The sequence below is a fragment of the Quercus lobata genome, chromosome 9 (genome assembly GCF_001633185.2).
Source record: "Quercus lobata isolate SW786 chromosome 9, ValleyOak3.0 Primary Assembly, whole genome shotgun sequence".
NCBI classification, from domain to species: Eukaryota; Viridiplantae; Streptophyta; class Magnoliopsida; order Fagales; family Fagaceae; genus Quercus; species Quercus lobata.
This window is the reverse complement of record NC_044912.1, coordinates 33797681-33811930: the sequence shown is the minus strand read 5'-3', so window position 1 is coordinate 33811930 and position 14250 is coordinate 33797681. Positions and strand designations below refer to the sequence as shown.

Here is a 14250-nt window from a genome sequence, read left to right as displayed (position 1 = left end):
CTGAACACTACACAATATTACTGGCCATTCGAATGACAGTACTGCTTTCTGGTGCTCCTTTGACCTGTAAATATAATAACTAGATATACATGGAAAAAAAGGAAGAAGCTGTCAATGGCTTGCGTGGATAAGGACAAAGGAAACCACTAGGCAAGTGCTTAAAACGTTGAAACCGCCAACTCTTCACACTCTGTCAAACACTCAAACTCAAGCTTTTCTAATCTTTCCTAAATTTTCTATAATTGTTCGTCTATCCTAAACAAATTCGACAACTTTTCTATACGACAGGCTGTATGTCTGTGAATTGAAATATTATTATATGTATTGGCGTATAAAATATTGTCTCTTACAATTAACAATCTATCATTTTCACATGTATTTAAATTTTTTTTTTTGGATTCTCAAAAAAAAAAAAAAAAAAATTTTTTTTGCAATAATTACAATCAATGGCATAAAAAATTGTAACAAAAATTATATATATTTTTGTTGTGCTAAATTTTTAAGAATTTTCTGTTGTCAAGAAATTAATTAAGAATACACGCTACTGAAACTGAAAATTAATTAAACAAGTGCGTGGACTTATTGTCTATTCAAATATATCAGTTCAGGGCCGTTACAAGTTACGAGCATGATTGCCTGCAATCTACGGTCAAAATATTCTAATTAGCACGACAAGCCAATCAGGTTGTGACACGTCATTGGATTCCCAAGTGAGTTAGAGCTAAGTTTCTGGATTGATACTATTTACGTCACCCGTGACATGTCAATGGTCCTAGGCTTTCTATGGAGTCACACGTGTACAAGAAGACACAAAAGTGGCCCACACGAGTCGCAATGGATGACCTAATCCGGACTCTTTGCTTGCTATGTAATGACTATAATGCCCTCTTTGCTTCTTTCGAAAATATGCCTAATAAATAATTGCCATTATTAAACATAGTTTATTTTTGGTCATACCTTGTGACAATGTGATTGATCAATATAGTAAATATGATGGGTCTAAATTAGTGGACCCAAATTAATGTTTGAATTTAATATACAATGATTTATTTGTTTGAGTAATAAGTAGAGAATTAATTTCTTTAGAGAATGGAAATAAGAGGGTTTGTGGTCTTAACAAGAAGTCAATGAGTGGACAATTGAGATCAGCCGTGAGGTGTGTTTGAGAGGGATGGTCAAAAGATGATGCATTACATGTTAGAATAGATTTAATGTTAGCCTCTAATTAGTGCCATTTTGCCAAAATTGTTATTGGTTATTTATTTATTTATTTTTTTAAAGCCTAAATCACTTTCTAGTTTCTACATGGGAGACGTTTGGGAGTTATAAAAAAGAAAAAAGAAAAAAAAAAAAAGGAGAGGTTTGAAGTCGGTCATAATAATGTTCAGAGTACAAAATTTGTGAGTATGATACTAATGTTATGAGCTATTCAATTGTGAAATACTTTTGTCTTATAGTTTAACTAGCATCTTTTAATGTTTTTTTAAAAAAGATATCTAATACTCCTATTATAATTATTAAATTATATAAATAAAAAAAGACATGTTTGTTGCCACTCTCTGCGATCAAAAAAAATAAATGAATAATACTTACATTCATTGATTCGAATTTGTACAAATGAGCTATAATATATATAAAACGGAGCACTGAAAATAAGTTAATGGTTTGTAACAAACCAAACAAACTCTAATTACCTATAATAATTGCACGAACCATTTTTTTTTTTTGGGTGAGACACTAACCAATTATTTAATAACAAGTGTATACAAATATTACATGAGAGACAGGAGAGTTTAATTGAGAAGATCAATAAATAAACAATTATGGTACTAATATGTATACGTTAGCTAATCTAGCTGTTCTAACAGTCTCAACAGCCAGTAACAAATAAATCTAACAAACTTTAACTACCTACACTAACCAAATATTTAATGACAAGTGTACATGAAATATCAGGTGAAAGTTGAGAAGATCAATATGTAAAACAACCTGCACCAGTTCCTGAAACTTGTTGTAAGTCACCAGTCCTCCGTAGTCTTTACGTATATATATATATATATATATATATGCTACATGTTGTTTCTCTTTTCTTATCAAAGTTGATTCTCAACAAATGTAAATGATTGAATGTGAGTGAATTTCCTGTGATGACCTCACATATATGGTTAAAAGACTATTTAGCTTAGGGTTGATTTGATATAATTTATGAGTCATAAGTATAGCGTTTTAAAGTTTTGCTGTTTTTAATTAAAGTTATAATTTTTACTTAATTTTTTTTTTTGTAGGCAAAATAAATCAATATAAAAATAAATATCCCAAACCCTGTGGTATACATCTAGACTCCCAAAAAAAATCGTAATTTAAAGGAGGTTAAGAGTTTAAATGACCTAGAAGCTTTTAATCCCTTGTTAGATGATTTTCATCGCATATATATATATATATATATATATATATATATTAAAATGGAAAACACGTCACCTCACTTGGGTGAGTACTGAGTAGTACCTTTCTGCCATTTTGAATGCATGCTTATCTGGGAAATAATTATTCCCCTTCTTTTTTCTACTTTCAACTGTTATTCTCCGAAATTTCCCCTTTCACACTTATATGCGGTACGTAGGAAAACATTGATATGAATATTTTTATTATTATTATCTTTATTTTTGGTAATAGGGAATTTCATTAAAAGACTAATAAAAATTAACAAGCATTTCATTTGTTTAGATACAAATCAGAAATATCAAAATCAAACAAAGGTCACTTAGTCCATAAGAGGATTATCATACACAATAAAGTCCACAGATTGATAAGTTCTCATTCTTGGTAAGCCGTCGGCACACCTATTAGCTTCTCTATAATAGTAATTAAATTGAATCTAGAAAATCAGAGAAGTCAATTGCCTACAAATTAATCATACAATCTTTTTATTATTAAGGCACTTGGCAAGTGGCTTTTAGGCCAAGTGGTACTCTCCCTCTATTTGTTGGTAAAATTCAATGCTTTGTTTTCACCTAGGTAAAAAAAAAGGGTAGGTGAGTCAAAACAAAGTTTTTATGATTAAAAAAAGAAAGAAAGAAATGATTTCGAAAAGATTACCAAATACCTTACCCCCATTATTTTATTCTTCACGAGTATGCACAACATTAAAGTTAAACCAAAGAATCAAATTACTCAATCAAGATCCTAAACTATTTTAATACTCAATAACTTGTTATTATTTTATGTAACATTATTCAAACTTTACCATCGATCAGGTGAAGCATCTGGTAATAATATTTTAAAAGATAATTAAGAGACTCATGATACACTTTTAAAAAGGAGCAAAACAGGACTCTTTTGGGTGGTGTGTGAAACCATAAGAATGTGCGCTGAATAAGATCGATCACAGGTCCTCAATAACCCTATCCCAGAAAAAGGCTTTGTGGGTTTGGTATGACTTTCTTCTAAAACTTAAGCATAGAAATCTGTCTAGATGAATTGAACTTTTACTTTTCTTTTTTCTCTATAATTAAAACGCTAGGGGTTTATCAAAAAAAAAAAAACGCTAGGGGCGGCACTAATGAAGTTCTTATTATAGCCGCCAATTCGTCCAAATTTTGTTTTCATACTTTTCTGCGCATTCTAAATTAATGGTTCAAGGTTTCAACAAATCAGTCCAAACTTGCTGAATATATAATGAATAATAGTGGGATAAAGTTGTTTAATCATTTCACTTTTCCAATGCGAGGAATTTTGTAAATAATAATTCAACTATATATTTTTAGCCATCCCTGTATCGATCATAGCCCTTCTCTACTTTTGACATAAACCAATTATACTAATTATTTTGTTTTGTCGTTATAAGACAAAATCTGTGTCCCGCATGCACTAACACACAAAGACAAGTACCCACTAGCATGTTTTTGTTATATTTTAAGTGGGTGAGTGAGAAGTACAAAACAATATGTGTTTTTAATTATAATTTGAAGTTTTTTCCTCTAAAAAACCCAAAAAAAAAAAAAAAAATGTCTGTAGTGAAAGACCCAGGCCAAGCACATCCAAAAATGCACACAGGAAATCTTTTTTTTTTTTTTTTTATTATAATTTTTTTGATATATAAGTATAATGATTTTTTTTAATAAATAGATATTATAAGATTTAAAGTTTATCACGCTCACTTCTAGATAACTGCTCTTTACCATCATAGTAAGATATAATGATTTTTTTTAGATAGGATTTAAAGTGTTTGGCTTTACCTTTTCCTTTTTATTTTAATGAGAAAATATCACATTATTTACTAATTAAATAAAATGTGGAGATTAAAACTCACCGTCACTTGTCATTATATTTAAAACAAAAAGACATGCCCAATTAAAAAAATACTAAAAATAAGCCAAACTCGAATTCAAACACATTGCTTATTTGATAACTGTAAGGACACGATTTGTAACGACCCGTAACAGTGGTGGGTTCGTACGTAAAAGGCCCAAACAATATCATTTGTAGAGCGTGGGTTTGAAAGGTTAGGCCTTGGTCGCCAAACGGTGGGTTTTTCGTGGTGTTCATACCTGACTAAGGCGTTCTCGCCCTAGGAGTCTTTTTCCTGAAGGCGGGTTGGGAGACTCTGGTTTTTGGCAATTTTTCCCAGCCCCTTCTTGGCGCACTAACTTTTACATTATATAGTCCTTCTTAGTTGATCCTAGCCCTCTACTTGTTGGTTAGGCAGGTGCTTACTTTTGTACCTGTCTCATCAGCTGTCCCCTCTTACTTTCTGTTAGTTGCGAGGATCGAAGTTACACCGTCTAAGCGTCTTTTCTCATTAACATGATCAGGACGTTGGCCGGTGCATTTAATGCGGAGGGGACGTATTTTCCTTGAACCTATTTTGCACCGTACCTCCACGTGGACCCTATTCCACTCACATCCCCTTCAGGGAATTATTTGGGGATGGCCTTCACTAAGACGTTGCTCTTCTCATCGAAGTCTTGGAGTGCCGAGGATAGGGTCGTCCTCAGCTGTTCCCCTTAACCCCTCGGCCTTTGGTCACTCGTCCTCGGCACACTACCTCCTCGGCACGGGCCCTGAGCCCGAATAGAGCGTGGGCCGGATCATAAGCTCCCCGGCCCTACAATAACCAAAACTTACTTTTACTAGTTAGTAAACGAAATCCACATATATAAATATTCTCTAAAAAAAGTTGAGATTAAGTAAAAAAGGTTTTTAAATACGATATATAAGATTTAAAATTTATGACATTCATTTCATGGTGATAATTATTTTTTATTATCAAACCAAAACACAAATGATATATATATATATATATATTTTTTTTTTTAAGAGAAAAGGCTTTTAAGTGTCCATGGATGTTTTGTTTGTCTGTATATACTATAAAGGATGGCCTAAAAGTTTGTTGTTAGGGAATTAAAATTATCTTCTTACAAAAAAAAAAAAAAAAGACTAGCATTAGGATGACTTTGTCTCTTTCTTTTCTCGTTTTACATTGAAATTTCTCCTTTTTCCTTTTTTTTGTGATTTCTTTTCCATAAGCTGTTGTGGACAGCAACCCTAAAAGCTCAATTAGCGTGTTAACTGTTAAAGCATGCCTTCAAAAAATAGAATATAGTGCTTTCCCAGTATCTAAAATATATTTTTTTTTTTTAAATTATGAAAGGAGTACAATAGACATGATTCTCGTGGTTTGTGTTTTTATTTATTTATTTTAATTTTCTGTATTATTTTTAACAAATATAAATAATACTAACCTACAAGATCAATGCTGAGCGTGTGTACGGCACAAACTTTGCCATTTCCAAACCTACTCTAAGACCTAGAGCAGGTGTATCCTAAAGGTGGCGTGATGAATTTTTTTGTTATCCTAGAGGAAGAAATTTCTTGGTTAGTAGATGTTCTGTTGTTTGTGTTTTCATAAGTAATAATACAAGTTAATTAAAATTTGAAATATTATGACAAATAAAGAGAAGACTGGTGATCAAAAAAAGAAAAGAAAAGAGAAGACTAGATAAATGAAAAGTATAGGGATACAACACCTAAAGGAACATATCTTTTATGAGTCTGGTTAGGCATTTGTTAGTGGACCACTTTAGGACATTATTGATATAAATAACTTTTATTCGAAATATAAAAAGTGTTAAAAAAATCAGTTACTTTTTTATTTTCATAAAAAATTCCTAAATTTATTTAAGCCACCCATTTAGGTATCCGTTAACTTTTTATATATGTATATATATATATATATATAAATTTTATTATAAACTTCTTATTTTATTGTTAAATGAATAGTTTAAATTTTTAATTAAAAAAATAGTTTAAATTTGATCGCATCATTATATACTTAAATAGATAGTGATTAACTCTATATTTTAACATATATTTAATCATTGATGATGTGACAAATTCTAATCACTAATTTTCTAAAGAATGGTTGTATTCTAAGAATTTTAGGATGGAATTATCCTAAAAAGATTCACAATAAAAAATTAAATATTAATTAATCACATGTATACTTTGAGTTTGAATTTCAAGATGAATATCAATTCACTTTCAACCTTGCGACTTACTTAAACCCAATGGATTCCTTGCTTTAGTTTGTAATGTGGAAAGTCGAAGTAGGGATGACAACAAATCGGATTTAGTGAGCTTTACGACCAACACAAACTTAATAGTAAGGGTTTGAGAATTTAAAGGGGTTTATGGTTTGAGAATGGTATAGATTTACACTTTACATCTTCGATGTTCAAAATTAACCAACTTGATTGTGCATTTAAATTACTAAAATAAGCTATAGTTTAATTTTACGAACACCAAAAACTAGTGTTTCTACAACAAAAATAAGGGTGCTTTTTTATGGTCTCTTAAAAAAACTACACAAACTTAGGTTTTCTATATCATTATTCCAATCTGACCCATTTGACTCAAACCATGGTAAGATAAACAAAGGATTTAGGAGGAGTTTGGTTTTTTAAATATAAATGGGATTAGATTCCTAAAATTCAATAGGTTTGGAATGGGTTTGGTCTGTAAAAGATGCTTAAAGGGTTTGGATTTTGAAAGACTTTTTCAATCCCAAACTCGACTTATTGTAATTCCTAAAATTAAGTATATTTTCCAACACTCCCTTTAAAATTGTGCGTGAAATCTTTGACAAAAAGTGTAACTAACAAAATTAAATTGGAACTTAGAAATCTTCCCAAATAGCTCCACTAATTTTTTTTAGCCCCACATATTTTACTTATGTGGCGTTTGGTACGGGATAATGTTTTAGGATTCTCAGGAATGTTTAAAAATTTCTATGTTTGGTTGCAAATCATGCCAGGGAATTAGATGTTAGGAGAATCTGGATTCCCCGTTTAAAACCTCTCTCAATATGGAGAAATTATAGAGTCCTTTGGTGGACTACGTCACTTGTCTACCATTCCACTAAAAAACTTCACTTGTTTAAATTGCTAAGTCAGTAATTAATTTCTGTTTAAAAATTTTTTTTTACTAACAATTTTAAACAGATGGAAGTTTTTTAATGGAATGGTGAACCACATCACTTGTCCACCATGTGGATCTTATAATTTCTCCTTAGTATGAATGTGGATTTCCTTTAAAATAGGTGGGTATCCAGATTTCCAAGCTTAAAAGAAATTGTATTTTTTATAAATTGACAATTTTAACTATTTTTCTTTATCATTTAAGCAATTAAGATAAAATATAAAACAAATCATCAATATATTTTCCGTTATCTTTATCTTTTCCCGCCAAAATAACATAAACAAGATAAACAACTTTGTTGATATATTTTTTAACAAAGTTCTATTTAGGTTTCACATGTAGAAAAAAATTTTGAATGGGACTCTCCATTATTGCCAAGTATTCACTTTTGTTGTAGTGTATGTGTTGTTCAACAAATTATTAATAGTTTATATATTTTTTCATTATTTATTTAGAGGAAGATTTTTTTTTTAAAAGACTTGGTAGTTTACATTCAAATCTACGGATAGAATGAGAAAAATAAATAATTTATTTAAGATTCCTGGGAATAAACCAAATATTATCATTTCACATTCCTAGGAATCTTAAAAGATTCTTAATGAAACCAAAAATAGGAATAGCTACATTGCTAGGCATTCAGATTACAAGGAATTACATTCCTAGGATTCTGGATGTCAGTAGTAATATGGATTCTCTCGTACCAAACGTCATATTAGGGTACATTTGGTAGACCGTAATAGACATTGTAATGTAATATTTTTCCTATAGTTTAACTATTCAGTAGTTTGATTATGTTTTTATTATAGGTAATAGTCATTTCTTATAAATAGCTATTCTTCAAAATAAGGAACAATTATTCATCTCTAAAGGGGTTGTAATAACTCTTCCTTAGTAGGTGTAATAATTTCTAAAATTAGTATATTTCCAAATAAAGAAACTTTCTACATGCACATAACAATTATGAAAATAAAGAATCATAAAAAATAAGTAATCTTTCTTTCAAATTTAAAAAAATATTATTTTTTAAGAAATATAATTATATGAGTAAGATATTTCCTAAAATATATCTTAAATTTGATTTAAAATGCTTTAATTCTATTATCTTTAGAGTTCTATTATTGTGTTGTAACTAAACAAATAAATAGTAATAAATTTTACATTATTTTGTATTTATTGTAATATATATTTCTATTCCTATGTAATTACCAGGTCGAGCAAGGAAAAGTTTTAGAAAATCTTTATTTTTTGAAGAAAAAAATGAAAATCATTGAAAATAGAAAATTAGGTGAGATCCAAGAAATGGAGAGTCTACTAAAAACCCTCTTTTTTTTTTTTTGGTTACAACAATAAGGGAGAGGGGATTTGGACTTTGATTGTTCTCATAAAATGGGAGGTTATTCCATTGAGTTATAAAACTTTTGGCTATACTTAAGCCTGGTTTGGATATAGTGTTTGCGCGTCTGCGTTTTCAGTTTGCACGTTTTGCCTCCTTTTTTTTTTTTTCTTTCTCTGGGGTAGCTGTGTTTTTTGACTTTCGGTCAGTGTACAGTGCACACTAGTGTACTATTCAGCAACTTTTTCAGCAATTTTTTATTAAAAATAGATCTCACGGTACTATTTACACATTTAAAAATTATTGTGTTACAGTGTTTTCGGTTTTCAGCAAAATAAGTTGTATCCAAACGGATCCTTGGTTGCGGCTCCAAGAATTTTTTTTAGAGGATCAATAAAAAGATAAATCTTGAATAATAGATGAATCTTGCAGTCAACATGATTTTCTTATTACAAAATTTGTCCATTGTATTAGGAAAAAAATAAAAGATAAACTATAAGTTCATTTGATATATTGTTTCTTAATATAATGAATATACTAATTGTGGTTGCTAAGATTAAATCATAATCAATTGTTTTTAAATACAATACCACCATGCATTTTTGGCATAATGATTACTTTACAAGTATAAATTCTTGTGGGGTAGAGAGGCAAAAGTTGAGGTTCAAGTCTTTAGGAGAGAGTTTTATATTCATACACTAAGATTAAACTAAAGTAGGATTTCTATCTCAGATTAAAAAAAAAAATAATAATAATAAAGAGATATGAGGTAAAATCTCTAATGGTTGTATAAGAGATATGAGATTCAATCCCTACCTACACCAAAACTGATTGGTGTCTTGGTCTAATAATAAAAAAACTATTATCAGGAGCAAATGCAATAGGTTGAAATCCCATGTTCCTTTTCTTTTTTCTTTTTTCTTTTTTTAAAAAAAGAATCACCCTTTGTTTAATTCTTTTAATTGTAGTGTTAACATTTGTTAACTATTGACAGACCTATGCCCGCAATCCCCACTTAACAAATAAGAAATTAAAAATAAATTCAAATTCAACCACTATACTCACAAATTTAGTCCAATATATAAATTAATTGTAACTTTATTTGCAAGTATAGATTATTAAGAGATTATATTCAAGCTTATTTCAGTTAGACAAAAAAAATTTTAAGCTCAGGGTCTCCAATTTTTTATTTTTGGGGGTCAAATATATTTGTGTATTTGCTAACCAAAGCTAACATTACTCCTAGCTATATATACTACATAATACATATACTTCTTCTCAAAAAAAAAAAAAAACATATTCTATAAGAAAAGAAAACAAAAGGATACAAAAATTAACCAAGATACAAGCTATTGAAAAACGCTAAAAGATATTTAATTGAAATCAAAAGAAAAAAAAAAAAAAAAGGGTAACCTCTTAAGTTAAGAAAGTTAAATTTTTTTTTTTTTTTAATATTTTTTTTTATATTTTTTTAACCACTCACTTTTACATGCATCCACATTGAGCTAATTTTTTTTTTTTTTAACATTTCTATTAAAATATTATTTTCTTACTTTTATTTTTTAAGAAAAATATTTTCCTCTTTTCCTCATTTCCCTCTCCTGCTTTATCGATACACATCACACCGCACTTTGCCGCCCACACAACTACTATACTCCATGCCGCCATTTTGTGGCTCATTGATAGTGATGAATACCGTCATTAAATAGGTTTAAAATAGGGTTGAAAAATGAGAAAAAACATGTTTAATACTTTTATCTAGGCCTCGTCAATGGGCTGGGCCGGGCCAGCCCGACCCGTTTTTACTTGGCCCATGGGTCTAATGGGTTGGGCTTAATGGGTTGTTGACTAGTCAATGGGCTGGGTCGGGCCGGGTTGGATGGAAAAACCCTAGCCCATGGCCCTACCCATGGGCAATACCCATTTGGGCTTTAGCGGGCTGGGCTAGTGAGGTGGGTTTAATGGGCTACCCATGAGCATTTTTAACAGGTCTTCAATGGGATTATAAAAATTTAACCAAAAAAATTATAATTATATATTATTACAAACTATCAAATTGAACAATTAAATCTACTAAAAAGATTCTATTAAAAAAAAAATACTAAGACATACCTCTTAAAAATGTACTAAAATAAGATTAATTAACTTTTATTGATAAGAATAAATAAGTACATTGAATTAAATATCAACTCTTAAAGGAAATATTTGAAGAATAAAATATCAATTCTTAAAGGAAATATATGAAGAATCAAATATCAACTCATTAAGGAAAGAATTTTTTCCAACCAACGGTAAGCTTTTTTTGTTTTTTTTTTTTTTTTAAGGAATTTCTTCTATAATTGTAACTTGTAAGGAAAGAATTGGAATTTATCAAAGGAAATAATGACTTTCTTTCCAGAGGCACAGAGGTAGGGCAACAGTCATCTTAGTAACTTAGTTTTAAAAATCAAAACTACTAGACTAATACCAAAATATATATTTATTATGCATATTGTATCACAATCATTCCAAGTATTTAGTGGTCAGGTGTGTGGTTTTAAAGTTTTTATAATGTCTAAAGTTCAATCCCTCACCCACCTAACCTCCAAATTATTTTGTTATAGATTTTGGGCAATGAGTCAGGCTAACAGGTCGGGCTACTGGGCTGGGCTAACGGGCCGGCCCACCGGGCGCCCATGGGTAAAGAAACCAACCCATAGCCTGTCCCATTGGGCTACTGGGCTGCTCACGGGTTTCAATATTACCGGACTGGGTTGCCCATTAGCCTGGTGGGCTAATGGGCTACTGGGCCAGCCCATGGGTCATGGGCTATTTGATGACCCTTACTTTTATCATAAATTACTAACTACTTCCCTAAAAACCAAAAACCTAAACCGACGAAAATAATCACCTATTATTTAGATTCTTAATTTTCAACTCGCACTAGCACAGTAGCATGAGTTGGTCAATGTTTCTTCCTAGTTTTGTATACATATATATGTCCTATCTTGAGAATTGAGAGACCCTTTTATTATTATTAAACTGTTAAAGATTAGAGACCACGCAAGCACTCAATACCGGCATTCCCCAATGCTGTTAATTGCTCTTTCAGCTTTCTTGCCTCCAAAGAAATAGTAGGGCGCTTTTGTCCTGTTGTCTAATCTAACACTCTAATTACCTAATTGAAATAGTTAACTTATAAAATTTGGTTATTATGGTTTCATTTTTGTTTGGTGCATACAATATTACTGGCTAATACAGGAGCACACACAAAACATATGCATATCTAAGAGCATTCTCATTCAGGAGTGCAAAGCCCATTAAAATGCAAAATGTATTTTTAAATACACAAAAACAAACAAAATCATCCTATAGTTGGGATGTAAAATGCAAAAAAATTTACAATTTTCTATAGCAACACCTATTTCTTTTTTTTTCTTTTCTTTTTTCCTTCTATTTTTTTACTCTCTCTCTCTCTCTCTCTCTCTCCATGCATCATTTTCTTTTCTTCTTTCTGTTTCTATTTTAGCAGATGAAAAGCAATCCTAATTCGGCCTAGGATTTCAAGATTTCATTTACTTTCTTATATTCTTTAGATCTGAATGGACATTTAGATTGTGATTGTGTCTTATTGTTTAGGTCAAATTCATTGTAAGCAATACTGAACCTTTTTATGATTCTTTTTATTTCTGCATCGTTTTTCCATTCAAATGTTATAGATAAATCAAGCATAATAAGTAATTTACACTGCACAATCATAATATATACAGAACTAGGCAGTCCTAGCTATCTTAGGTGGTACAACTTCAGTGCCACATATTGGACATGTCTTTCTAATTTGAAGCCAGTTGCTTATACACTCTGAATGATAAGGATGTTCACAAGGAAGAGCAAACAAGGCTTCACCTTCTTCATACTCAACTTGACAAATAACACATCGATCAATGTTGGTTTTGCTATCAACAGACTGACATTTACATGGGTGTAAGCATGTAGGAATTTCGCTTATTGCTAGTCCTTTCTTCTCTTCTCCTATGAACTCTCCTAGTGCAATCAACTCCTCATAAGACAGTGCATCCGGATTGAATTCTTCTAAATCATACATATCATCATCGCTGCTGGTGCCTTCTCCTTCCGGAACCTGATCAAGTTCGGCTTCCAATTCGTACCTGTCAATGAATTCTTGATCACCATCATAAGAATCATCATAATCACTTTCTTCATCTTCTAATTCTTCTTCGCTTTCACTTTCAATGGTTTCGAGCATTGTGAAGGCCCTCTCTTGTTCTTGCAAAGTAATTGCTAGAGCCAAATCAGAGGCAACTTGTTCGAGTTGGGTGAACGGGGTTCTCTGAGAGGATTGTTTGCTCTCCTGAGTCCCTTCCTGGTTATCCATTGAAGGCTTGATCGATCAATTTCTTTCAGTAGAGTACCAAAAAAAAATGAACCATTGATTGGGTTATATGAAGAGAAAAAGGTGGCTTAATATTAGAGGTTTCTTTGGAGAGATAATAGCTTCCATGACAAGTAATGGGGAAAGACATCTCTTTTGGATATCAATATTCCAGATTCCTAAATCGTAGTAACATTTTAATTCCTAGCCGAAATGGGGTTCGAGCTTTCTTTATGAAGACGGCAATTAAACAATCATGTTAAGCAATAGAAGAACGTCTCCGACAAGTTACTGCCTACCTTATTCCAATTTTCAAGTTCTTAACCAAAATATGTAGCCACTTCTTGCCTCATATATGGGCAATCCACCAGCTCAACCATGTATCGAGGCATGCATAACATATTGCTGATAGTACTTTTTTGTGCTATACTACACGGTTCTATAACAAGAATTATTCAAATACTAATACCCGAAGCACAAAACGTATGGAACTCAAGGTTCAGGGAAAAGAAGAGAAACGTGTTTTTTTTGTAAATCCCTGAAAATGTGTTTTGGAAGCTTACTCGGTAAGACCAAGCCCAAGTCCAAAGCAACCGTAATAAGATGGAATACAGCCCACTAAATTGCTGGAAGAGGCAAAATTAAATAAGATGGACTAGTGTAAAATTTTGGTCCTTAAAGATCCAATTACTAATTAGGCCTTATACTTGAAGATCCCAACGGAGGCCTACTAGAATAGAAGCATCAAAAACAAAAAGAGATACTTGTAACCAATGTGGGAGTCGAAGAAGAAAATCATTGGAACACAGACCAACATATTATGCATTAGCAAGATGTACAAATCTCTTTGTGTGTTACAAATAATTCTCAGGCCTAATGCTCAAAGCCGAAGTAACAATTGATAACCGGAGTTTTGTGACTGAACAATTACTAGAATATAAAAATAAATGGTACATCATGAAGTGAAGTTTCAATAGAAAACAGGGGGCTATAGTCCTTTTCACTTCAGCCCGGGAACTGTTGTGTACAAGTTTAAATTAGTGTGACTCAGTCATTTCATGCAATAGAG

The 14250-nt window shown here is 31.3% G+C and overlaps 1 protein-coding gene across 1 annotated transcript; it reads right to left on the bottom strand.

The window, feature by feature from the left end:
• Nucleotides 1-12456: 12456 nt before the first annotated feature.
• On the bottom strand, nucleotides 12457-13368 carry LOC115960740 (E3 ubiquitin ligase BIG BROTHER-related). Its single transcript, XM_031079722.1, has one exon. It carries the CDS (start codon nucleotides 13182-13184, stop codon nucleotides 12561-12563), a length of 624 nt encoding a protein of 207 aa, XP_030935582.1. The 5' UTR covers nucleotides 13185-13368; the 3' UTR covers nucleotides 12457-12560.
• Between the last annotated feature and the right edge of the window lie 882 nt (nucleotides 13369-14250).

Excerpts from the sequence above, each read along its gene's own strand:
- LOC115960740 (XM_031079722.1), bottom strand. The coding sequence starts at position 13,184 with ATGGATAACCAGGAAGGGACTCAGGAGAGCAAACAATCCTCTCAGAGA.